At 39.9% G+C, this 26,201-nt stretch overlaps 1 protein-coding gene across 1 annotated transcript; it reads left to right on the top strand.

Annotated features, from left to right (window-relative positions):
* Positions 1 to 20,328: 20,328 nt before the first annotated feature.
* On the top strand, positions 20,329 to 23,829 carry TEX13D (TEX13 family member D). The gene is made up of 2 exons (XM_032756486.2): positions 20,329 to 22,111; positions 22,699 to 23,829. Exon 1 carries the CDS (start codon positions 20,329 to 20,331, stop codon positions 22,099 to 22,101), a length of 1,773 nt encoding a protein of 590 aa, XP_032612377.1. The 3' UTR covers positions 22,102 to 22,111; positions 22,699 to 23,829.
* The last annotated feature ends 2,372 nt before the right edge of the window (positions 23,830 to 26,201 follow it).

A 26,201-nucleotide genomic window follows, 5' to 3' on the forward strand; every position in this document is an offset into this window, starting at 1 on the left:
TATTAAGACCTTCAGAACTAATTGATTGTGAAGTGAGATTGCCGGTCACTAAGAGATGTAATGAGATGCACTGAGGGACTTCTGGTCCTAAAATGGCAGTATAGAGGCAACCTGGCTTCACTCTCCCACACAGAAAAACAAAAACAGATATAAAACACTGAGATTTTACCAGCAACAATCCAGAGCTCAGGTGTGAGGACAAGACAGTTCCCAGGGCCACCAAGTAGTGGAAAAACTCTAAGTAGGTGGTGGTAAAATCACTTTCACATCTGTGATTCCTCCCCACCACCCAATTCTGCCAGGCACCAAGTGTGTGGAAAATCTCGCCCCAACTTATGGTTCCTATGCTGGAAAAAGTGAAATTGAGGTGGTGAACTAGCTTCTTCATTTTCTTGGGTTCCCTGGCAGGAGACCTGTCCTTGCCTTAACCTAAGAGATGCATCTTGACTGCCTGAAGGGAGAAATATCATTGAGGACAGGCAGAGCCATGAGAGGTGGGGCTACCATCTTCAGCCCTGGAAACTCTGCTCTGTAACTCAACCAAAGGAGATACCAAATCAGAGTAGCTGTTCAGCAGCACCACACTGTAGGAAGTACATTCTCCAGGTCCCCTGGGCATGAACCATTAGCCAGACTTCCCATACTGCTGGGATAATCCCTTTGGGACTTCCCCATTTGGGATAGGCAGTGCTCCAATCATTTACTAGACCTGAGGTGAACCTGGGGTTAAGGTGCCACCTAGAACTGAAAAGAATGCAGCGGCCTAGTGGCAAAGATTTGCTAAGCAAACATATTCAAAAGGAAAACAAAACAAGCCAGAAAAAGAAAACTGGAATAAATAAATAATCATTCAATGCCAAGACATAAATGTATACCCACAAAAAACAATAGCAAACGGGGAATCATGACCTCCCCAAAGGACAAAGCAAAAATCCAATGACTGACCCTAATAGGATGGCAATTTGTGAGCTCTCTGAACAAGGATTCAAAATAGCAGTATTAAGGAAACTCATAGTGAGCTCCAAGGTAACACATAAAAACAATTCAGAAATTTAGCAGAGAAATTTAACAGAGATTGAAATTTTAAAAAAATCAAACAAAAATCTTGGAAATGAGAAATGTATTTGCTGAACTGAAGAACTCTTTAGAGGCTCTAGACAGCAGAACAAGCCAGTCAGAGGAAATAATTAGTGAGCTCAAAGAAAGGCTATTTGAAAGTGCACCATCAGAAGAGAAAAAAGAAAAGAGAATGAAAAGGAATGAAGACCACCTATAAAATATAGAGAATTATCTCAAAACACCAAATCTAAAAATTATTGGCGTTCAAGAGAAAGCAGAGCAAGAGGAAAGGGTAGAAAGCTTATTCAAATAATAACAGAAAACTTTCCAAAACTTGAGAAAGATATAAACATCTCCGTACAGGAAGGTCTTAGACCACTAAGCAGATTTAACCTAAATAAGACTGCCCCAAGGCAGATAATAATCAAACTCTCAAAGGTCAAGGACAAGGAGAAGATCCTAAAAACAGCAAGAGAAAAGAAATAACATATAATGGAGCTCCAATTTTTCTGGCATCATACTTCTCAGTGGAAACCATATAGGCAAGGAGAGAGTGGAATGACATTTTTGAAGCGCTCAAAGAAAAGAACCTGCCATCCAAGAATATTGTATCCAGCAAAATTATTCAAATATGAAGAGAGATAAAGTCTTTCCTAGACAAACAAAAGCTGAGGGAATTCACCACCAACAGATCCATCTTGCAAGAAATGCTAAAAGCACTTCTTCAATCTGAAAGAAAAACCACTGATGTGAAAAGGAAACATTTCAAGGTATAAAACCCACTGGTAAAATTAAGTACATAGGTGGCCCAGCACAGTGGCTCACGCCTGTAATCCCAGCACTTTGGGAGGCCAAAGCAGGCAGATCATGAGGTCAGGAGTTCAAGACCAGCCTGACCAACATGGTGAAACCCTGTCTCTACTAAAAATACAAAAATTAGCTGGGTGTGGTGGTGCATGCCTGTAATCTCAGCTACTCAGGAGGCTGAGGCAGGAGAATTGCTTGAACCTGGGAGGTGGAGGTTGCAGTGAGCTGAGATCGTGCCACTGCCCTGCAGCCTGGGTGACAGAGCGAGACTCTGTCTCAAAAATAAAAATAAAAATAAAAAAATAAAAAAAATTACATAGGCAAACCCAGAATACTCTATTGCTGTATTTGTGGTGTATAATCCACTCATAACCCTAGTATGAAGCCCAAAAGACAAATGTATCAAAAACAATAATAGCCACAGCAATCTATTAAGAGATAGGTAATACAAAAATGTGTAAGTTGAGACAACTAAAAGTCAAAATGGGGGGAAATTGAGTTAAACTGCAGAATTTCTTTGTATTTTTTTGCCTTTGTTTCTATTATTTGTGATCTAAGATAAGTTGTCATCTCTTTAAAATAATTTATTATGTTTATGTTTTTTGTAAGCCTCTTGGTAACCACAGCACAGATATCTGTAGTAGATTCACTAAAAATAAAATGCAACATATTAAAACATACTAACAGATAATCACTTAGCCACAAAGGAAGACAGGAAGAAAGGAGGAAAAGAAGAGAGGAGTCTCAACCAGAAAACAAGCAACAAAATGGCAGTAGTAAGTCTTTCCATATTAATAATAACACTGAATATAAATTGTCTTAATTCTCCAATTTAAAAAAAACATAGAGTTACTGAATAGAGAAGTAAGACCCAACTCTGTGCTGCCTTTGAGAAAGCCACTTCATTGATAAAGAACATACGACGAGAGTGAAGGGGTCGAAAAAAATATTCCATGCAACTGGAAACCACAAAAGAGCAGGAGTAGCTATACTTACATCAAATCAAATCAAAGACTGTAAAAAAAAAAAAAGACAAAGAAGGTCACTATATAACGATAAAGAGGTCAATTCAGCAAGAGGATAGAACAATTATAAACATCTATGCACTCAACACTGGAGCTCCTAAGTATATAAAGCAAACATTGATAGATCTAAAGGGAGAGATAGGTTGTAATATAATAATAGTAGGGGACTTTAATATCCAACTCTCAGTAATGGACAGATCAGACAGAAAATCAACAAAAAAATAGCAGAGTTAAACTACATACTAGATCTAATAGCCTAACTGATATTTCACATTCTTTTCATCAGCCTATGAAACATTCTCTAGAATAGGCCATATCTTAGGCTTCAAAAACAAGTATGAACAACTTATAAAAAATAAAAGTCATATCAAAGTCATAAATCTTTTCTGACCACAATGGGTTAAAACTAGAAATCAATAACAAGAGGAGCCTTGGAAAATATACAATGCATGGAAATTAAACAACATTCTCCTGAGTGATCAATTGGTCAAGGAGGAAGTTTAAATTTAATTTTTAAGAAAAGAAATTTAAAAATTTCTTGAAACAAATGAAAATGGAAATACAACATACCCAAATCAGTGGGATATGGCAAAAGCACTGCTAAGAGGGAAGTGTATTGCAATAAGAACCTATATAAAATAGTGGAACGACTTCAAATAAATAACCTAACAATGCATCTCAAGGAACTAGAAAAAAAGAACAAAACCAAACCCAAAATTAGTGGAAAGAAGGAACGAATAAATATCAGAGCAGAAATAAATGAAATTGAGGCTAAAAAACAATACAGAAGATCTGAAATGAAATGTTGGTTTATTGAAAAGATAAACAAAACTGAAAAACCTTCAGCAAGACTAAGAAAAAAAGACCCAACTGAAATTGGAAACAAAAAAGAAGACAAAACACTGAGACATCAGAAATACAAAGAGGCCAGGCACGGTAGCTCACGCCTGTAATCTCAACATTTTGGGAGGCCGAGGTGGGTAGATTGCTTGAAGTCAGTAGTTTGAGACCAGCCTGGCCAACATGGCAGAGCGCTGTCTCTACAAAAAAATACAACAAAGTCAGCCGGGCATGGTGGCACACCTCTGTAATCCCAGCTACTCAGGAAGCTGAGGCATGAGAATTGCTTGAGCCTGGGAGGCAGAGGTTGCAGTGAGTCAAGATTGTGCCACTGCACTCCAGCCTGGGTGACAGAGGGAGACTCCGCCTCAAAAAAAAAAAAATTGAAGAAAAGGGACTATCTCCAAGCTCATTCTATGAGGTCAGCATTACCATATCAAAACCAGACAAGGGCACAACAAAAAAAGAAAACTACAGGCCAATACCACTAATAAACATAGATGCAAAAATCCTCAACACAAATACTAGCAAACTGAATTCAACAACACATTAAAAAGATCACTTACCATAATCAAGTGGGATTCATCCAGGGATGCAAGGATGGTTCAACATATGCAAATCAATAAATGTGATCAATGAATGTGATACAGAGTCGAGAATAAAAACTATAGATGCCGAGAAAGTATTTGATAAAATTAAACATCTCTTTATGATAAAAAACCCTCATTAAAATGGGTATAGAAGGAATGTATCTCAAAATAATAAAGGCCATACATGACAAACCCATAGCTAACATCATACTGAATGGTGAAAAATCAAAGGCCTTTTCTTTTGAGGACTGGAACAAAAACAAGGATGCTCACTTTCACCATTATTATTGAACATAATACTGGAAGTTCTAGCCAGAACAATTAGGCAAGAAAAAAAAAGTGCATCCAATTTGGAAAGGAAGAAGTCAAATTACCATTGTTCACAGATGACATAATCTTATACCTAGGAAAACCTGAAAACTCCACAAAAAAAACTGTGCAAACTGATAAATGAATTCAGTAAATTTGCTGGATACAAAGTCAACATACGAAAATCAGTAGCATTTCTTTCTTTCCTTTTCTTTTTTCTTTTCTTTTTTTTTTTTTTTGAGACAAGAGTCTCACTTTGTTGCTCAGGCTGGAGTACAGTGGCATGATCTGGGCTCACTGCAACCTCTGTCTCCTGGGTTCAAGTGATTCTTGTGTCTCAGCCTCCCGAGTAGCTGGGACTACAGGTATGTGCCACCGCACCAGCTAATTTTTGTATTTTTTGGTAGAGATGGGTTTTTTCCGTGTTGGCCAGGCTGGTCTCAAACTCCTGGTCTCAAGTGATCCACCCGCCTCAGCCTCCCAAAGTGCTGGGATTACAGATGTGAGCCACCATGCCCAACCCAAAAATCAGTAGCATTTGATATGCCAACAGTGAATAATCTGAAAAAGAAATCAAGAAAGCAATCCTATTTACAACATCTACAAAAATATAAAATACCTGGGAATCAATCTGACCAAAGAAGTGAAAGACCTACAAGGAACTATAAAGTTCTGATGAAAAAAATAGAAGAAGACACAAACAAATGGAAAGCTATTTCATGCTCATGGAATAGAGAATTAATATTGTTTAAATGATAATACTACCCAAAGAAATGTACAGATTCAATGCAATCCCTATCAAAACACCAATAACATTCCTCACAGTAATAGAAAAAAAAATCATAAAATTTATATGAAACCACAAAAGACCGCAAATAGTCAAAGCAATCCTGAGCAAAAACAAAGCTGGAGGCACCATACTACCTGACTTTAATGTTTACTACAAAGCTACACTAACCAAAACAGCATGGTACTGGCATAAAAACAGACACATAGACCAATGGAACGAAATGGAGAACCTTGATGTAAACCCATGCATTTACAAGCAACTCATCTTCAACAAAGGCACCACAAACATACAAGGGGGAAAGGACAGTCTTTTCGGTAAATAGTGCCGGGAAAACTGGATAACTATATGCAGAAGAATAAAACTAGATCCCTCTCTTACATCATACACAAAAATCAAATCAAAATGGATTAAAGACTTTAAGACCTGCTCAATTCAACTACTAGAAGAAAACATTGGGGGAAATGCTCTAGGACATTGGTCTAGGCAAAGATTTTTTGTGTAAGACCTCAAAAGCACAGGTGACCAAAGCAAAATTAGGCAAGTGGGATTATATCAAGCTAAAAAGCTTTGCAAAGCAAAGGAAACAATCAACAAAGTGAAGAGACAGACCACAGAATGGGAGAAAATACTTGCAAGCTATCCATTTGACAAGGGATTAATTATCAGAATATATAAGGAGCTCAACTCAATAGGAAAAAAACAAATAATTTGATTTAAAAATGGGCAAAAGATCCGAACAAATATTTCTCAAAAGAAAACATATGAATGGCCAACAGGTATATGAAAAAATTCTCAACATCACCAATCATCAGACAAACACAAATCAAAACTACAATGAGATACCATCTCACCCTAGTTAAAATCGCTTTTGTGAAAAAGACAGGCAATAACAGATGCTGGCAAGGATATGGAGAAAGGGGAACTCTCGAACACTGTTGGTGGGAATGCAAATTAGTACAGCCACTATGGGGAACAGTATGGAGGTTCTTCAAAAAACTGAAAATAGAACTACCATATGATCTAGCAATTCTACTACTAGGTATATATCCAAAAGAAGGGAAATCAGTATATCAAAGATGTCTGCACTCTCATGTTTATTGCAGCACTCTTCACAATAGCCAAAACATGGAATCAACCTAAGTGCCCATCAATGGATGAATGGATAAAGAAAATGTGGTATATATACACTATGGAATATTATTCAGCCATAAAAATAATGAAATCCTGTCATTTGCTGCAACATGGGTGCAACTGGAGGCCATTATGTTAAGTTAAATAAGCCAAGCACAGAAAGACAAATATCATATGTTCTCACTTATATGTGGGAGCTAAAGAAAATAGGTATCATGAAGATAGAGAATAGATTTGTGGTTACAAGAGGCCAGGAAGGGCAGGGAGGGGGGATGAAGGGGACAAAAAAGAACATAAGTGTATTTATTACCACTGAACTATACACTTAAAAATGGTAAAGATGCTAAATTATATATGTATATTTTACTTAAATAGAAAATGCATTGAAATCAGTTTCTCACAACAGCAACCCAATGTTTTAAATTTTTATCGCTGCTATAACAAATTACCACAATCTTAGTGGCTTAAAACAACACAAATTTATTATCCTATAGTTCTGTAGTTCAGAAGTTTGAAATAGGTCTCTTTGGCTAAAATTAAGGTTTTGGCAGGGCTGACTCTAGGTGAGAATCCATTTCCTTGCCTTTCGCAGCTTCTACAGACCACTTGTTTTCCTTCGCTTGAGGTTCCTTTCCTCCATCTTGAAAGTTGGTAATGTTGTATTTCTCTGTGTCTGTACTCACATCTCCCCATGACTCTATTATTTTTTCACTTTTAAGGACATTGGGTCCACCTGGACAATCCAAGATAGCCTCCCTATCTGCTGATTAGCAATCTTAATTTAATCTGCAGTAGTAATTTTCCCTTTCCATGTAACCTAACATGTTCACAGGTTCCAAGGATTAAGACATCTCTGGGGACCATTATTCTGCCTACCATACTCAGAGATAACCAAGATAAACTGGACCTTGACTTTCAAACAGATTATTGGAGTATAACATATAAAATGTGCTCAAATCTTAACTGTACAGCTTGATGAATTTTCACATACATATATAACTATTTAATTTGTAAATGTACACCTGTGTAACCACAACTCATACCAAGGAATGAAATATATCCAGTACTTCAGAAGGCTTTTGTGTGCTCCCTCTCAGCCACTATCCATCCCCCAGGGGTAACTACTATTCTGTCTTCTATCACTGTATCAGTTACCTATTAGAAAGCATTCCAAAACTTGGTGGCTTAAAATAACAACCATTTTTTTTGGCTTTTAATTCTGTGGGTCAGAATTATAGGCTTGGCTCAGGTGGGCAATTCATCTGCTGGTCTCACCTGAGGCCACTTAGGTGATTGCAGTCATTTGGCAGCTTGACTAGGGCTAGATAGTCTAATATGGTGTTATGCATGTGACTATGGTTGGTGCTGGCTATCAGCTGGGCCTCTCTCCCTCCATTTGTATGCTTAATCCTCCAAGAAGGTAGAGTGGGCTGCTTTACATGACAATCTCAGGGCAGCAAGAGGGCAAGAGCAGAAGAATGCTCAGAAGTTGTACAATATCATCCCTGCTGAATTCTACTGGTCAAGTCACAAGGCCATTTCAGATTCCAGGGGTAGGGAATAAACTCCCTGCAGGAGCTGCAGAAACGCTTGTGGTTATTTAAAAAAATCCACCTCAATTACTGCTATGGCTTGATGGGTGCCCCCAAAAGCATGTGTTGGAAACTGAATCCCCAGTGCAACATTATTCGGAGGTAGGGCTTAATGGGAGGTGTTTAAGTCATGAGGGCTTCACCTTCATGAATGGATTAACACCAATTGTAAAAGGGGTTGAGGCTGAGCGTTTGACCTCTTGCTCTCTTTTGTCATGTGATGCCTTCTGCCATGTTATGATGTAGCAAAAAGGCCCTCATCAGAAGCTGGCACCTTGATTATTGACTTCCCAGCCTCTGGAACTGTAAAAAATCAATTTTTGTTCTTTACAAATTACCCAGTCTCACGTATTCTGTTACAGCAGCCCAAAATAGACTAAGATAATTACCATATGTGTTTCCTGTTCTTGAATGTCATATAAATGGAGCATACTGAAAGTACTGTTAGGTCTAGCTTCTTTTGCTCAACATTATGTGAGGTTCAACCACACTTTTGTATGTGACAGTAGTTCTTTTTTTTTAATTGCTACTTGTCATATTCAATTGTATGACCATACCACTATTTATCCATTCTACCACTGATAAATATTTGACTTGTCTCCTGTTTGTGGCTATTATAAATAATTCTGCTATTAATATTCTTGTACATGTCTTTTGAATGGTATATGTACGCAGTTATCTTGGGTATGTATCTAGAAATAGAATTGCTAAGTCAGAGGGCAGGTTAATAAGCTTCAGAAGATATTCTCAAGTAGTTTTCTTAAGTGGTTGTGCTATTGTACAGACCTGTCAGCAATGTATGAGAGTTTTGTTTGTCCCATATCCTTGCTATCACTTGATACCGTCAGCCTTTTAAATTTCAGCCATTTTGATAGATGTTTAATGGTATCTCATTGTTTTCACTTGCATTTCCCTGGTGACTAATGATGTTGAACACATTTTCACATGTTTAATGGCCATTTGGCTATGTTTTGTGATGTGCTTATTCAAGTAGTTTTGTGAAATGCCATTTAAAAAACTGAGTTACTTGTCTTTTTCTTGTTGATTTGTAGGAGGTGTTTTTTCTAGAGTCTACATATGAGTCTGTTATTGTATATATGTATTACAAGTGGCTTGTCTTTTCCTTCTCTTAATTGTGTCTTTTGCTGAACAGAAGTTCTTAATTTGAACAAAGTCCAATTTATCAATATTTTCTTCTATGATAACAACTTTTTGCATTCTGTTTTGAAATCTTTATTCCAGTAGACCTTGATTTTAAGAGTTTTATAGCTATAACTATTATGTTTAAGTCTTTGGTCCATTTTAAATTTAGTTTTTTATATGGTATGAAGTAGGGGGTCCAAATTTATTCTCTGGTATGTGGTGTTTCAGCAGCATTTGTTGAAAAAACTGTTTTTCCCTATTGAATTGTCTTGGAGCAAGACAAATCCTTTTCTGTCCCTTTAGTGGGAGTTTCTATTTCAAGGACACCAACTATCTTTGTGTTGGATCATCATTGTCCTACATATGTGTTATTTTCTAATTATTTTAATCTCATTGACTTTTTTTTTGCATTTACTGTAATTATCTCAAGTTTTACTTTATGCCATAATTTGATTTTCAGTAATATCTGTTCTGGTTTCTTGTTATTTTTGATCTGTTTAATAGATCTTTTAAGGTGCCTTTTTTTTCTTATTTTTTTCTTCTGTAATCTCCCCTTTCTGCTTTTTCTGTTGTTACATTATTTGTCTTTGAGCCCTTGGTTTATTAAATTAATATTCTTTTATAGCACAACAATCCTGTGGGGAATATACCTCTATTCTTTGAATTATGTTATTTTTATCGTCTAGATTCTTTTCCCGTGATATTTGTTTTCATTTTTGCAGAGTTAACTTGGTTATGCCTAATGTGAAAAGCTTCACTTAGCTCTTCTATTTGCTCTGACAGAGTTTAGGTACGTTCTCCTTGGCAACCTTCCCACCTTATCTGGGATAATTTTGTTTCTCCCTAGGAGTTAGGATTTGGAAACAGAGTGCTGCTTTCAATTTGCCTTTAGGCCTTCTGGTTTCTGGTAATGGTGAATAAGTTTATTCAGATCAATTCTCCCACTGAAAACAACAAAACATTTTGGATACAGTATTAATGATGGCTTCTCAAAAGCACTGAAGATTGACAATATAGTAAGAAGTTACCATGTCAAAAATGAAGAAAAGGTGGTAAAGAGCAAGGAAACTCACCATTATTAACATACAATATAGACTTTAAGGTAAAATCATTACTAGAGGTAAAATTATTACTATGTTTGAAATTTTTATACAAATAAAAGTTTTGATTTGCCAGAAAGACATAATTAAAAATTTTTATGTTCCTAATAACATAACTTCAAAGTATAAAAGCAAACATTGAGAGTACAAGGAGAATTAAACAAACCCACAGTCATAATGGTAGATTTCAGTATACTTCCTTAAGTAATTGACAATACAGGCAGAAAAAATTCTCTCCCTGAACAACATAATGAGTACATTTTAAAAAATAAACCTTTTATTTTGGAATAGCTAAATATAGAGAAAAATTGCAAAGTAGTACAAGGAGGTCCCATATTCTCTTCACCCCGCTTCCCCGGATTTGGACATCTTAAGTAACCACGGTATATCTGTAAAAACTAAGAAACTAACTAATGTACAGACTTTATTAAAATTTCACTAGATTTTCTACTAATGTCTTTTTTTCTTTTCCAGTAACCAATCCAGGATATCACATTTCATTTGGTTGTCATGTCTCCTTTTCTTCTCTGATCTGTCACAGTTTCTCAGTCTTTCTTTGTTTTTCATGATCTTGCTGATTTCAAATGGTCAGGTATTTTGTAGAATGTCTCCCAATGTGGGTCTGATGTAATGTTTTCTCATGATTAGAGTAGGGTTATGAGTTATTAGAAAGAATACCATAAAGGTGATGTACCCATCTCATAACATCATCCATAGAAGTGAAGTACCCATCTCATCGTATCATATAGGGGGTACAAGATTTCAGTATGACTTATCACTGGTGATGTTAACTCTGATCACTTGGTTAGGGTGGTGTCTGCCAGGTTTCTCTACTGTGAAGTTACTATTTTTCCCTTTCCATACTCTATTCTTTGGAATTGTGTCATTGATCTCAGCCCACATTCAAGGAATGGACAGTTATGCTCCCCTTACTTTAGGGTGGAGTATCTGCATAATTTGTTTTGAATTCGTTTGCATAGGAGATGTGTACATTTCCCCCATCTATATATTTATTCTATCATTTATTTATATCAGTATAAACTCTTATTTTATTCTTTGTGTTATAATCCAATATTATAGTTATTAATTTTGTTGCTCAAATTGTACAATGAACAAATTTGACTTGATAAAAAAGATATAGACTATTATGCCAAAAGCATCAGAATTAAATAGTTTTCAAGCACACATAAAACATTTATCAAATATGACCACGAACTGGGCCATGACAGTCATAATACATTTCAAATAATTGAAATCATGTGTGTGTTTTCCAACTTCAGTGCATTAAAATAGATATCAATAATAAAAAATATAGAAAGTCCCCATAATTTTGACAGTAAGAAATAGATTTCAAAATAACTCTTGTATCATAATGGAAATTAGGAGATAGTTTGAACTACGTGACAGTGGACATATCACATATTAAAACTTGTGGTATGCAGCTAAAGTACTACCTGAAGGGAAAGCTACAGCCTTAAATATCTATATTAAAAAGAAGAATGTTCAAATTTAATGAACAAAGTTCATGACGTTAAAAAAGAAAAAGCCCAAAGATCATAGAGAGAAGAAAACAAAAAAGGTAATGTAAAAGACAAAATACACCAGATAATTAAGAAGATGACTTAAATCAGGCTATTGAAATCCAGTGAATGTACCTTAGTGAGGAATGTCTCAAAGAAAAGGAAGGGAGCCTGGAGGTTTTAACAGAGGCAGATAAACAAGGAAATTGTAAGTAAGTCTTATGGGACATGAGGAGGATAGAGATGGGTCTTTTCTGCATTGTAGAAGAGTGAAGGTGGGTGTTTTCTTGGGATTTATGACAGCATGGTGGTCCTTTACAAGTTAGCCAGAGCACAGAAGGGTGGGAGTACACGGCTCAGATAATGTTCAACATTGTCAGTAAGAACAAAAATATACAATAGACTTTGGGGACTTGAGGGGAAGAGTGGCAGGCGGGGAGGGATAAAAGACTACAAATATGGTGCAGTATATACTGTTAGGGTAATGGGTGCACAAAAATCTCACAAATCACCACTAAAGAATTTACTCATGTAACCAAATACCACCTGTACCCCAATACCTTACAGAAAAAAAGTATATGGAAATGCAAAAAAAAAAAAAAAAAAATTAACATCATTTCTACTTCAATAAAAAAAGAACAGAAATTGGCTGGGCACAGTGGCTCACGCCTATAATCCCAGTACTTTGGGAGGCCAAGGTGGGCAGATCACCTGAGGTTAGGAGTTTGAGACCAGCCTGGCCAATACTACTAAAAATACAAAAATTAGCTGGGTGTGGTGGCACACGCCTGTAGTCCCAGCTACTCAAGAGGCTGAGGCACGAGAATAGCTTGAACCCAGGAGACGGAGGTTGCAATGAACCAAGATGACACCACTGCACTCCAGCCTGGGTAACAGAGTGAGAATCTGAAAAAACAAAACAAAACAAAACAAAAAAACAAAAACAAAACCGAAATTAATGAAATAGAATACAAAATAATAATGCAACAGAGTGGACCAGCAAAAGTCATTCCTTCTAAATGAAATGGAGAAATCTCTACCAAGACCGATGAAGAAAATAAGAAAATGTCTAATCAATATCAGAAATGAAAAATGTGGTATCACTACTTATGCTACAGACATTGAAGAGATGAGTATATTATAAATGAGTATATTGGAAAATTTAGACAAAGTTTAAAAATTCCTAGAAAATATTATATAACAAAATGGACTCAAGAAAAATTAGGAAATTTTACTCCTATTCACTATCACAGACCACATCTCTGTAATTGGAAGAAAATTACTGAAAGGTGCCAGACTTTTGTCGAGACTCCTTCTTTCCTCAGTATTAATTATGAAAGTGAAGGTGGGTTTAGAGGCATCATAAACTTTTTTCTCCTGGTTCTCTTTTTTTTAAAGTTTACAGCATAAGGTGTTTTCCTTTCCTTGTCTGGCTGCTGTTGATAAATTTGGGCAGCTAAAAAAAGTACTTTTTTCTTAATTTAATTAGAAATCTTAACACAGAATACAACAAAATGAAACAATTACATAATAACCCCCAATCTTTTATTTTTAAAGTTCAGCTTTTTATTGAACACATTATAAAAGAGGTTTAGTCAAAAAGACCAAAGCCCATGTCATCATCAGACTCCTCAGATTCTTCTTTCTTTGCTTCCACTTTCTTCTCCTCAGCTGGCAGTCCTTTGGTAAAAGCCAAGTACATATTCTATGGTAGTGCAGCCACATATATTGCTTTCTAATAGTCTAATTAATATATGATTAAAGAAGAGAAAACTCTGGAATAGTGTGCATGTTATGTGGTCAGAATACAGCTGATACAAACTCCGAGTTCACAGATCAACTGTATCTGGATCATCTGGTGAGCATTTTGAGGTCCTACACTTTTTTTTTTTCTTTGAGACAGAGTCTTGCTCTTGTTGCCCAGGTTGGAGTGTAATGGCATGATCTCAGCTCACTGCAACCTCTCCCTCTCGAGTTCAAGCAATTCTTCTGCCTCAGCCTCCTGAATAGCTGGGATTACAGGCACCCACCACCATGCTCAGCTAATTTTTTGTATTTTTTAGGAAAGACGGAGTTTTACCATGTTGGTCAGGCTGGTCTCGAACTCCTGACCTCAGGTGATCCACCTACCTGGGCCTCCCAAAGTGCCGGGATTACAGGCATGAGCCACCTCGCCCAGCCATCCCATTCTTCAAGAGTCTAATTTAGTAGATCTGGGACCACACCTTGAAATCTACATTCTATAAGCCTATTGGGTGATTGTCATGGACAGTTGGCTTGGGAGCCAAGCCAAGAGAGAGAACCATCTTGTTTTCTCTCTCTTAGGCATCAATTGTCTTAACTGTGCTATCATATTTAAGATGGCCCTGTTTAGTAAGTTCCCAGAATACAGAAATTCTGTATTTGTAGTCAGACTGAAATATAATCTCGTAAGACTTTTCTGGAGAACAATTTAGTAATACATAATAAAATTGTAGATGCATGCATGGGGAAATTCCACTTCTAAGTATATACTCACAGATGTATACTACCAGTCATGTATAATGTTAATTGCAACTGTTGCTAATGATGATAATACTGGAAATAAGTGCACATTCAAAGAGTGAACAGCAGTTAAAATGAATGAACTGACCTACAGTTATCAACATAGGAAGATATGGAAAATATCATGTAAAGTGAACAATGCAAATTTGAAAAATTTGATATTGTTTACCACAGAGGTAATACTACATAATGTTTATAGATAAATACATATCTATAAAAACATACACAGGAAGGTATATGGCTTGGGTTAGTTTTGGGGATGGAAGGCGCAAGGGAGGGAAGGAGAAAATATGATACAGGAGGACTTTAGTTGTATCACTAACATCAAATTTCTTTAAATAAAAAGTTCTAAAGCAAGTATGACAAAGTGTTCACAACACTGTTAAGTCCACCACTTCCTAGCTGTGTGATCTTGGGCAAATTACTTATGCTTAACCTTTATGAGCCCCAGTGCCTCTGTCTGTAAAAATGGGTTGATAATTGTACCTTTAATACATGGAGTTGTTTTGAGGATTAAATGAGGTAAAGGCATTTTTTGTGTAATAACCCCATAGTAAACACTCCCTAAATCATGGCTGTTATCATGAGCAAGAAAGTGTCAAAAGCATACATTCAGATGTGGGTCAGTGAAGGTAGATGGGAAAACGTACATTCCCGAGAGAGATGACATATGGCACTTTAGCGTAGAAGCACCTCTGGTGAGGGTGCAGGGCTCTGAGTGTGCCCTTGGGCAGAGAGCAGGGCTGATTATTTTTTATTTTTCTCCTCTATTGGGTGCAGTGTCTGTCTCCTCTAAGTTGTATATGTGTGTGTTGGGGGCGGGGGTTATATTTATTATGGGAGTAGGTGATGAATGCCTTTACTTGGCACAAGGCGCTGTGTGATCTGGATTCTTCTAAACTCAAATCCCAAATTTCTAAAGAATGGGGTGGCACCTTCAGAGAGTGGTCTGCTTTCTAGATACTGCCTCGTGGAAAGCAAGATAATAATGCAGTGTGGATTCTAGGCACTGGACAAATTGGTGACAAAGTCACCATCCTCTCTTCTTAGCCATGAGTGAAGTCTGAAAGGAAAATTGATTTCTTCTATCAATGGCTTTTGGGCCTGTCCTCCTTAGATTAGGAAATTTTGATAAAATCCTACTGGATCTCACTGTCTAATAGCAATCTGTACTTCATTGCTCAAGGCTCAAGACAGTGGTGGAAAAATGACAATGATAGCTCAAGTGGCATTTCAAAAAGAGATTGTGGGGTGGTGTGGGGTTGGGCTTGTCAGTACTATCCTCACCAGTGCAAAATAGATGCTGACTTCACCTCTTCCGGTTTATTCAATCGTCAGATATAGCCTACTGGACCTTCAGGTATCTAGTGCTTTCAGAAGTCACCCTCTTGCCATTAGATCAAAACCAGAGTAGCAGTCATTTTATACTCCTAGTATCGATGTATTTATATTAATTTTTGTAAGTGGCACTATTGATAGGCTATTTCTAATAATTGCTAAGCCAAAGGGGCCTGTCAGTTTCCTCCAATTCGGATCCAGTGATTTTTCTTAAAGGTTCTTTCCCCCAGCCTTTCTGTACCAGTCAGTCTATGCTTATCCTGGGGTAACTAACTGCTCATAGATCTGCAACCTACTTGGTTCCTCCCTTTATATTTCAGCCTCCTACCTTCCGCCCCAACCTTAAGACTCTCAGATCCTTGGGGATTCAGCATACATTCTCCTTTGTTTCATACCCCTTCACTTGGCTGATGAATCATCTGCCCCTGCCCTTCCCTCCAAGAGTGGTGATCTAAGTCTGACTTGCCAGCCAGTTAGTTGGCTAGAGCTTAAATGTCCCAGAGTTCCTGCTTCCTTGAGTCCTCCAGGCCACATTGGCACGTAAGCAGACATAAGAGATTGTGTGTATGGGTGTGTTTGTGGTGGGGGTGGAGGTGGGAGGTGTAAATTTGTGAATGGTTTCCGTGAGAATGTTCAACAGGGATGTTACTTACAGATACTAAAGGGCTAACAAGAAGAAAGAAAATACAAAAACCGTTTGTCTATGGAAAACAAATTTATGTCTGCTTACTCTTTATGGCTAATTTTACCACATACACAATAATAACCATGAATGTTGTCAAGATGGGTCTGATGAAATTGATTGTAAAGTATATTCACTTACAATGTGCCATTGTGCTCAGCTGTGCTCACACTTGTGTTGATTATTGACTATGGGCTTCTGCCCATGTATTCTGCTCACATGGAAAAAAAAATTAAGGGGATGTGACTCTAGTCTTTTTGAGATTAACTGCCTAGCTGCCTCCTTTCTTTTCTTTTGGCATCTGTTGGGTAGCTATATTGAATGGGTCACTGTGGGTACAAAGTACAAGAAAAGAAAGTATATGTAATAAAAGGTGTAAATTTTCCTAAAGCAGCATGAAAGTTGTTCCTCAGTACTCAGCATATATAGCTTATATTTACTCCATATGCCTTTTCTCTATTCTGTTTACCACCTTTGATTCCTAGGAGATTAAATCTGCACAAACGTAGATACATACTAATACTATGAACTTTAAAATGTTATTTTCCTTCCTTTATCATCAATGATTATCATTTAGAGTTGTTATGAAGGCTTTGTGACAGAGGTTATACTAAAATTGAAAGTATAAGAACTTACTGAAAATCATGTAAAAATTAGCTATGTTTTTAATGTGGTTTCTCAGATTGATTAATTTATGCAATTGAATTGTTCTACCTCTTGTAAACATACATTCACACTTTGCAAACTTGCACACCTGCAAAGTAAAGTGTGGTGGTATTTGTGATATTATCATTGTTTCATCAAGAATGATAACTCAGCCAGGTTACCCTTTAAATCTCATTTTATAGGCCAATTTCCTGTCTCAATATAGTGGAAATTGATTCCATAAAGGGCTGAAAGGCCAAAAGTACTTTAAAGTAAATAATTTAAAAACACATTGGCATTTATGAAGTGTTGTTACATTAATTTGGAAATAGCTTGAAATTGTTATGAAGTTTAACAGTATATGAAAGCACTTCCCCAAAAGATAGATACATCAGTTTGGATACAGTGAATTTTTTTCTTTAGGGAAGTATGTGTCTTTAAAAAATTATTTTTCTCTGAATTGAAAATATGACAAGAATATTTTCTTATAGCTTTCAGTCTGACTTTTAACCAAGATTATAGAACTCATGAAGTGGTCTCTGTTTTCCCCTTTTTCTTTCCTTTTTCACTATCTTCCATTACTTTGTTCCCTCTTTTTGGCATTTATGAGCAATACATGTAATAGGAACCATATCAGGTGCTAGAAATCCAGATATGAAAGGCCACAATCTTGGTTCTCAAGGGACTAAGTCTAGTTGAAGAGAAAGAAGGATAAAAAAACTAATTACACAGTATTGGTGGTGTAGTGGTCAGGAAAAACTTCTTGGAAGAGGTGGTGATTGAGCTGGAAGGATGAGTGATAGCTGACAAGGAGATAAAATTAATCTTACTTGGGATATTAATAGTTTTGGGGTATGATAGCTCTCTTTATAAAAAAAATGGCAAAATAGAGAAATTGAGGTCCTGTCCCTTCATAAAAGCATCTAATGGAGCTGGAAAATACTGTCAGAATTAACTTTTGCAGAACTCTGGATTCTAGTCAAAGCATATAACAACCAGGGGAAAGCCAAATGAAGAAAGAAGCTGCTGCCTTGCAGTAAGGGAGTTCTCTGGTGTTTCAAATTGCCTGTCTCCCTTTCCCCACACACTAGATTGGAGGCAGCCATGAAGACAGTAGCCTGTACTCCTGGTATAGGATGCCATGTGCCAGATGGAGCAATATGGACCTTATTCTCAAAGAATTGTGGTTGTGTGTTTTAATCTGTCTGGTAGCTCCCTGAAGGACAGATGTAAGGGCTTACTTCTGTTTTGCCCATCTGACTCAGAATTTGCAGGGATGGGGCAGCTTTCCAGGTGGCATTTACCAAAAGCATTTAAAGGCAAAATTATTGGCTGTAGCAGCCTGGGACAAGGGATAGCAGTCAGCACAAGCAATAGATAGACCAAAAATCCTGGGAAGAAAGAGGGTGGGAAAAAGAGATATGTGGGAGAATGAGGGCTTTTAAAACCCCTAATGTAAACCAGAGAATTGAGAAAGCCTTGTACATGCCCAAGACTGGACATGCTCAGAAAAGGCCTGAGAAGACCCTATACTTCTACTTGTTGCTGACTTTCAGGTTCGCCACAAGCAGGAAGTAAAGGCAAAGGAAGTAAAGGCGAAGGCAGCATTATAAATGATCTGGGTAAGCATTAAAGGAGTTTCCCAAAACAGAGTCAATCCTTAAAGAGTGGGAAAATTTTTAAAATTCTTTCTCTTTTCTTTTTCTTTTCTTTTCTTTTTTTTTCAATGGAGTCTAGCTCTGTCGTCCAGGCTGGAGTGCAGTGGCTCTATCTCGACTCACTGTGCAACCTCTGTCTCCTGGGTTCAAGCAATTCTCCTGCCTCAGCCTCCCGAGTAGCTGGGATTACAGGCACTCGCTGCCACGTCCAGCTAATTTTGGTATTTTTTTTTTTTTTTTTTAGTAGAGACGGGGTTTCACCATGTTGGCCAGGATGGTCTCAATCTCCTGACCTTGTGATCTGCCCACCTCAGCCTCCCAAAGTGCTGGGATTACATGCGTGAGCCAATGCACCTGGCCTTCTTTCTTTTTTCTTAAAAAAATATTTTTGGGGCCAGGAGCGGTGGCTCAAGCCTGTAATCCCAGCACTTTGGGAGGCCGAGGCGGGTGGATCACCTGAGGTCAGGAGTTCGAGACCAGCCTGGTCAACATGGTGAAACCCCATCTCTACTATAAATACAGAAATTAGCCGGGCATGGTGGTAGGTGCCTGTAATCCCAGCTACTCGGGAGGCTGAGGCAGAAGAACTGCTTGAATCCAGGAAGCAGAGGTTGAGGTGAGTCGAGATCCCTAACACTGCACTCCAGCCTAGGCAACAAGAGCGAAACTCTGTCAAAAAAAAAAAAAAAAAAAAAAAAGGAAGTTACAAGCCAAAAATACATTAATCTTGTCTTGTGTATTTACCTACATTGTTATCTTTACCATGTGGTTTTTGTTTGAATTCTAGTTACTGTCTAGTGCAGCCCAGAGGACTCCCTTTAGCATTTCTCCTAGGGAAGATCCAGATCATGGATGAGCATTTAGCCAAAAGGAAAAAGAGATACCCTCTGGGATCTGGGTTGACTAGATAAAGATGGGAGTGAATTTACAGGAACTTCATGGCTCAATTACTTGCTTTTCTTGATGACAGGGACTCTAAGTTCACCTGTTCAGGAGCTAAGGGAAGGGTGCAGATAGCATGACTGATTCTATGGAATGTTTGAAGTAGTAATTGAGAGTACAAGAGATGGAGCTGAGACAAGAACAGCACCCATATATACACCTATCCAACTCCATCACCTGGCTAGGGATTCATTCCATGATACTGGATATTGTCCTTCCTAAGCTATTGGAAACAAAGGTTCTGTTGGGTCACTACAGTCTGCAGCACACCAATTTTCCCTGTGGGGAGCGCTGTGCCAAATGAAGCTGGTCCCAGCGGGCCTTGCGGGTCCCAGCCAGCCTTGCGGCACGACTCAGCTTTTCTCTGTGATGTGTCGCGGAGTCGCCGGTAGGGTTCGGTGTGGCGAGGGGGACCTGCTTCTCTCTTTGTGAGAACAAGGGAGTGAGGGAGGAAGGAGGCTGAGGAGGAGGCCAGGACTGAGCAAGGACTAAAGTAAGACTGAAAGGGGAGGTGAGGGGTGGACTGGTTGTTGGCAGCAGCCTGTACCGGAAGTGGCGGTGGCAGTCGAGGCGACGCACCGTGAGGCAGCTACTTGACTAGGCCACAGCCGCCATGGCGATGAATTTCGGGGACCATGCCAGCGGGTTCCGCCACAATGATGTGATCAGGTTCGTCAACAATGAAGTCCTCACGGACGGCAGCGGCCAAGCCTTTTACGTGGCCTTCCGCTCGCGGCCGTGGAATGAGGTAGAGGACCGGCTTCAGGCCATTGTGGCCGACCCGCGGGTGCCCCGCGCCATCAAGAGGGCCTGTACCTGGAGCGCTTTGGCTTTGAGTGTGCGAGTGGCCACGAGGCAGCGGGAGGAGCTGCTGTACCATGTTCGGCGGCTGCAAATGCATGCGGAGGAGCGCCAGATGACCTCCTGGGCTCTAACGTCCCAGCTGCAGCAGCTGCGCCTGGAGCATGAGGTGGCGTCAACACAGCTGCACCTCGCGCAGGCTGCCCTGCAGCAGGCGCTGAATGAGCGTGATGGGCTGTACGGGAGGCTGCTCCAGATCAAGAGGTTTCCCCAGGCCGCTCCACTGGCCCATGAAATAATGTCTGGGCCGCAAGCAGAGCAGAATGGGGCTGCGGCATGTCCCCTGGCTACAGAGCAGCAGAGCGATATGGTGGCCATGGGGACACATGCTAATGCCCAGATGCCAACCCCGACAGATGTTCCTTATGTGCCAGAACCTCTGAGTCCTTGGGCCCAGGGCATGCAACCCCCTCTGCCAGTGCCACATCCATTCCCACACCCACCACCATTCCCAATGAAATTTCCATTCTTGCCACCTCTACCACCTGCTGTAGTCATGGGGGCAGAAGCAGCAGGAGGCCCACTTCAGATGCCTCCTACTGAGATCCACCCACCTTGCCAGTGGCCTGCAGTGGGCTTCCAGGAGGAGATGGCCCCTCTGTGGTACCAGAGAAGCTACATCCAGGAGGAAGATTCCAAAATCTTTCAGGGGTCATTCCCCTTAGGAGACAGCAGAAGCCACAGCCAGGAAGAAGGTTCAGAGAAGTCCCAAAGAATGCCCCCCCCCGGGGACAGTGGGTGCCACAACCCGCTGTCAGAGAGTCCCCAGGGGACAGCCCCACTGGGGAGCAGTGGATGCCACTCCCAGGAAGAAGGTACGGAAGGACCCCAGGTGATGGATCCCCTGGGGAACAGAGAGAGACAAAATCAGAAAGAAGGTCCAAAGAGGGCCTGGAGGATGCGCACCCTGGTGTTTCGCAGGAGCCGCAAACCAGAAGGTCCAGAGGGGCCCCAAGGGACTGTCCCCCAGGGAGACAGCAGAAGCTATAGCCAGGAAGGATGTTCAGAGAGGGCCCAGGAGATGGCCACCCCGGTGTTTACCAGGAGGCGCAAGCCAGAAGGTCCAAAGAGGCCCCAGTGGACTGTCCCCCTGGGGGACAGCAGAAGTCATATCAAGGAAGAAGGCCCAGAGAGGCCCCAGGGGACTGTCCTCCAGGGAGACGGCAGAAGCTATAGCCAGGAAGGAAGCCCAGAGAGGGCCCAGGGGATGGCCACCCTGGTGCTTAGCAGGAGCTGCAAACCAGAAGAAGGTCCAGAGAGGCCCCAGGACACTCCCCTGGGGGACAGCAGGAGCCATGGTGTCAGAGAAAGCCCAAAGAAATGGCAACCTCAGAGGCAGAAGGCCAGGAAACCAAAAGTGAATAAAGTCTCAGGATCCCAGCAAGAGGAGAAGCCTGCCTCATTTCCAATTCCAATGAATTGGAAATGCCCATGGTGTAAAGCCATTAATTTTTCATGGCGTATGGCCTGCTATAAATGCAAGAAAGCCTGTGTGCCATTTGAGAGTGGAGGACAAACGCAATGATTTCAGGAAGGTAAGTAAGAATGGACACACTTCAAAGAGAAACCAATTTCCTAAGACCCTCTTCTGATTAAAGTATAACTTATTTACTTCACAGAAAAATTGAACCCCAAATTATGGAGAAAATTAAATAAAATAATTTATTATCCCATTACCCAAATTAGCCATTTTAAAAGTTGTTTTGGATACACATGCATACAAATATATAGGTATTTATATTCTCATTTTATTCATTTGCTTGAACAGAGATAGACTACTTTTGATTTCTCCTGATTGCATTTAAATTTTGCAGGCAGTGGATTCTGGATGGCTGATGCTGATTGGTTAATACCCTGGAGAAGCTGAAGTCATGATGCCTTTTCTTTTCCTTTTTGTTTCACTCCTTTTCCTGAAAATGCCATGTATGTGGCTGGGAGCAGTTGTGTGATTTTAGAGTTAGAAGCTATGTTGAATTTTAGGAACAGTACTTTTCCTTGAAAATGCTATTATTCCTTTGGAAACAAATTTTAGAATCACCACACTTCCTTGAAAATGCTATTATTCCTTTTGAAACTACTGCAATGTTCACGTTTTCTTCATTTTACTTTGTTGGTTTTATAGGTGAGGTTCTGTTTTTGTATCTCAGCCCCACCAAACTTGCTTGTTGCTGAAGAAGCTGAACCTGTTCCATTAGAAGATCTTCCAAGGCCAAAAGAAAGTGAGACTGACTGCAGACTTACTGGCTGCAGCAGAGAGGAGTAAGAGGAAGTCAGAGAAGAAGAGATGATTTGACACTCATCGGGGGAAAAGGAAGAGCAGGATTGTTTTGTTAGAATTGAATTTTTCCATCGGGACAAGGAATTAACTTGGAAGAGTTTGGGGGGTTGTCGTGTTCAATTCTATAGATGGTAGCAACCTTGATGAATTTCATTTAGTTTGTTAAGTAGTTATTGTCTAATATGTGTTAGGAGCTAGACTTATAGGTTATTATTTGGTGCACACATCATAATCCTTGTTGCTGAGTTGGTTAGAAGATAGGAGAGAGCATAATTTGGGATACAAATTAGATCGGGGTATCTTCTTTGCCTTGCATGTAGTGTTGCCTTCGGTAAAACCAATTTAAATAACATCTAGATCCATTTTTGCAGTTTTGTGGGCAATGTGAAAGAGACTTGCATGAAAGGTCTTGAGTAACCAAACTGCTAGTCTCATTGGTTTGCAGGTGAGACAAATAAGCAGTGGCAAAGTTCAGGAAAGTGGTCTTACAGAAGTGCAGGCAGGGCTTTTGTGATTGTCTGCTGATTTCCTCCTTTGAGAGGGACAGATATTTTCCTGGCTGCCAGTAAGCCTGCTTGAAAGACCACTGGGGTGTCTTGAAGAAAGACAGTGCTCTGAGGGGTATTCACTACACGCTCCAGCCCTCAGCCTCGGGCTGCCCCCATTCCAAGTCCCTTTCTAGTCAATAGGTGGATGAAGAACAAAATGGATTTCAAGGACAGGCAGACAGACATAAGGGCTGTGGGCTATGGATGGTGTTTCTCTTGGGAGGACTAATTTGGTTAAAAATAAAACTGGACTGGGGCAAACACTCTTGGGAATGCCCCTGGACCCTTCCTCTTTGGTGCATTCTCTGCAGGCTCCCCCAAGGCAGCTGTTGCAAGGCAAGGACGGATCCAGGGTAGAGCTCGGGGGTGGTGGGTTAGATCCACCTCCAGTCCAAGCTAAAGATGTCTTCAAGTTTCCCTGTAAGATCCCACCCAGCTCACCAAAATCAACCTTTGTCAGGGGTTTTCTGATCCTAACTAGTAATAAAGAGTGTGCACTGGACTCCTGTGTCTTCTGCATAGTGTGTATCTCAGGGCAAATTTTCTCAGTGGTGGAAGCTTAAATCTGCATCTTTCCTCCATTCCACTGAAGTTCAATCTCATTTACTACTGGAGGGGCCTTCCTCTTATGAGGAATTACCCAAGAATTGGGGGCACTTCTGTAGGACCTTCAATCCATCATGATTGTCCTTTCTATCCTCACAGTCCAAGTCCACATGATCCCGTGAAGGTTAGCATATCTTCTGCTCCAGGGCGGTGGGGCAGGAGGGGTGAGTTGGGGAGGGTGCTTCTACCTAGGCTTGGAGCTCTGATGCCTGGAAGCCAGCCTCCTGTGTACCAAGAAGACATTTCCCTGAGATCCTGTCTCCCTGAGGTCCCCTGATGTCCCATGAACAGAAAGTTTCCTCCTGCATTTCTGCCAAGTCACTGTCCCCTCTCCCCTATGCATAATCCTATCAAGTTGTTTAGGATTCTGGAAAACAGCCAGGCTGTAGCCTGTCTGCTCACAAGACAAATGTTCCCTGAGGTGAAGGGGAGTGGAGGCTGGCTACCTGCTTGGTATGGGCACAGGAATGGGGAAAGAGAACAAAAGTGACCTTGCCCCGCAAGCATTCTCACTTCCCTCAGAGTCATGATTACTGGGAGGTCCTTGGTTACTTTGGAGGGGAGCACTTCAGAGGAAGGGATACATTAGGGATGTCAGACCCAAAGCTAGGTTTTCTGGATTGGGGGCTGGTTTTATGATACTCATGTGGGCTGATAGCTCCTTGGAATTTTGGGAAGATGGGATACAGATGAGACTTGGACATGTTTCAGCATAATCCATTTTCGTATACCAGCAGTCATTCTAGATTTCACTATAGTTGTTTCTTTTATGGCTTCAAAATGGACTCTGTTGTTAATTGGCATGCTTTTAGGCCTTTATAAAAACAGACTCACCCTGTGTATAGCTTTTATATATTTTAATATGATTACGCAGTCTTTCAGGGTCAACCTTTTTCAAAACAATCTGAATCATTGAGGCTGTCAGATCACTATTCTCTTCCAGGCTGTATACATGCAAGAAAAGGCAGCAGGTTTCTGTAGCATAAACCTGGGCTTTGGAGACAGAGAAAACTGAGTTCAACTACTTGATCTATTATTCAGAAGCTGTGTGACCCCAAAGAATTTACTGAATGTCTCTGAGCCCCACAAGTGTTAGTTCCCTTTCTCTATCTTCAGGGTTCTGCTCTGGATCATGAGTGTATGAGATTATTAATCATAGTAAGAGCTACCATTAGAGTGCTTACTATGTGTTAGGTACTCTAAGGACATTGTCCCTTTTGATGACTGTAAGGTATTATAGGTACCCATATTAATAGTTTTCAAAGTGGGTACAATTGCCCCCAATTTACAGGTGTGGTAATACCCAAATTTGGGACTTAGTGAAGCCTGGCTTCAAAATGAAATTTTACTAGTTCCAATGTCTGTACTCTTCATCATATCATACCACCTAAGGTTTTACCCTTACTGAGGGATACATGTGCATTTTAACAGGGATCATAATAGCTAAACCCAAAGAAATGACTGTGATGGAGGGAATTTGAGGTATAGTGGCAGTCTGGTGGTGGTGGAGCTGCTCTTTTAGAAGATCTCAAATTTTGGCTGGGCGTGGTAGCTCAAGCCTATAATCCCAGCACTTTGGGAGGCCAAGGTGGGTAGATCACCTGAGGTCAGGAGTTCGAGACCAGCCTGACCAATATGGTGAAACCCCGTCTCTACTAAAAATAGAAAAATTAGCCGGGTGTAGTGGCTTGTGCCTTTAGTCCCAGCTACTCAGGAGGCTGAGAGAGGAGAATTGCTTGAACCCGGGAGCTGGAGGTTGCAGTGAGCTGAGATCATGCTACCGCACTCTGGCCTGGGTGACAGAGGAAGACTCAGTCTCATAAAAAAAAAAATCTCAAATTTTGGGATATGTGATCGATAACCCAGGCTGCCACTGAGTAGGGCCATTTATTATCCTAGTCACCAAGACTGCAAAATAAGGGCAATGATTTAGGCAGTGGGCATGACTTGTGCTGATTCAGCAGACTGGACTTATGAAAAGTTTATATCTGAGTTTAGTATTAAGATAGGACACATCTTGACTGCTTACCTAAAGTCTGTCTGAATTATTCATTTTTTAAGTGAATAAGGTGGCAGCTGTATAAGTCCAATATACAGTATGTATACATATATATATATATATATATTTTTTTTTTTTTTTTTTTTTTTTTCCAGTGAGGAAGGAGGGGAAAATTAGATTTTGAAAACTTCAGA

Source organism: Hylobates moloch, unplaced genomic scaffold, assembly GCF_009828535.3.
Source record: "Hylobates moloch isolate HMO894 unplaced genomic scaffold, HMol_V3 SCAFFOLD_7, whole genome shotgun sequence".
Classification (NCBI taxonomy): domain Eukaryota; kingdom Metazoa; phylum Chordata; class Mammalia; order Primates; family Hylobatidae; genus Hylobates; species Hylobates moloch.

Coding starts and splice junctions, on each gene's coding strand:
- TEX13D (XM_032756486.2), top strand. CDS start 20,329: ATGGCGATGAATTTCGGGGACCATGCCAGCGGGTTCCGCCACAATGAT.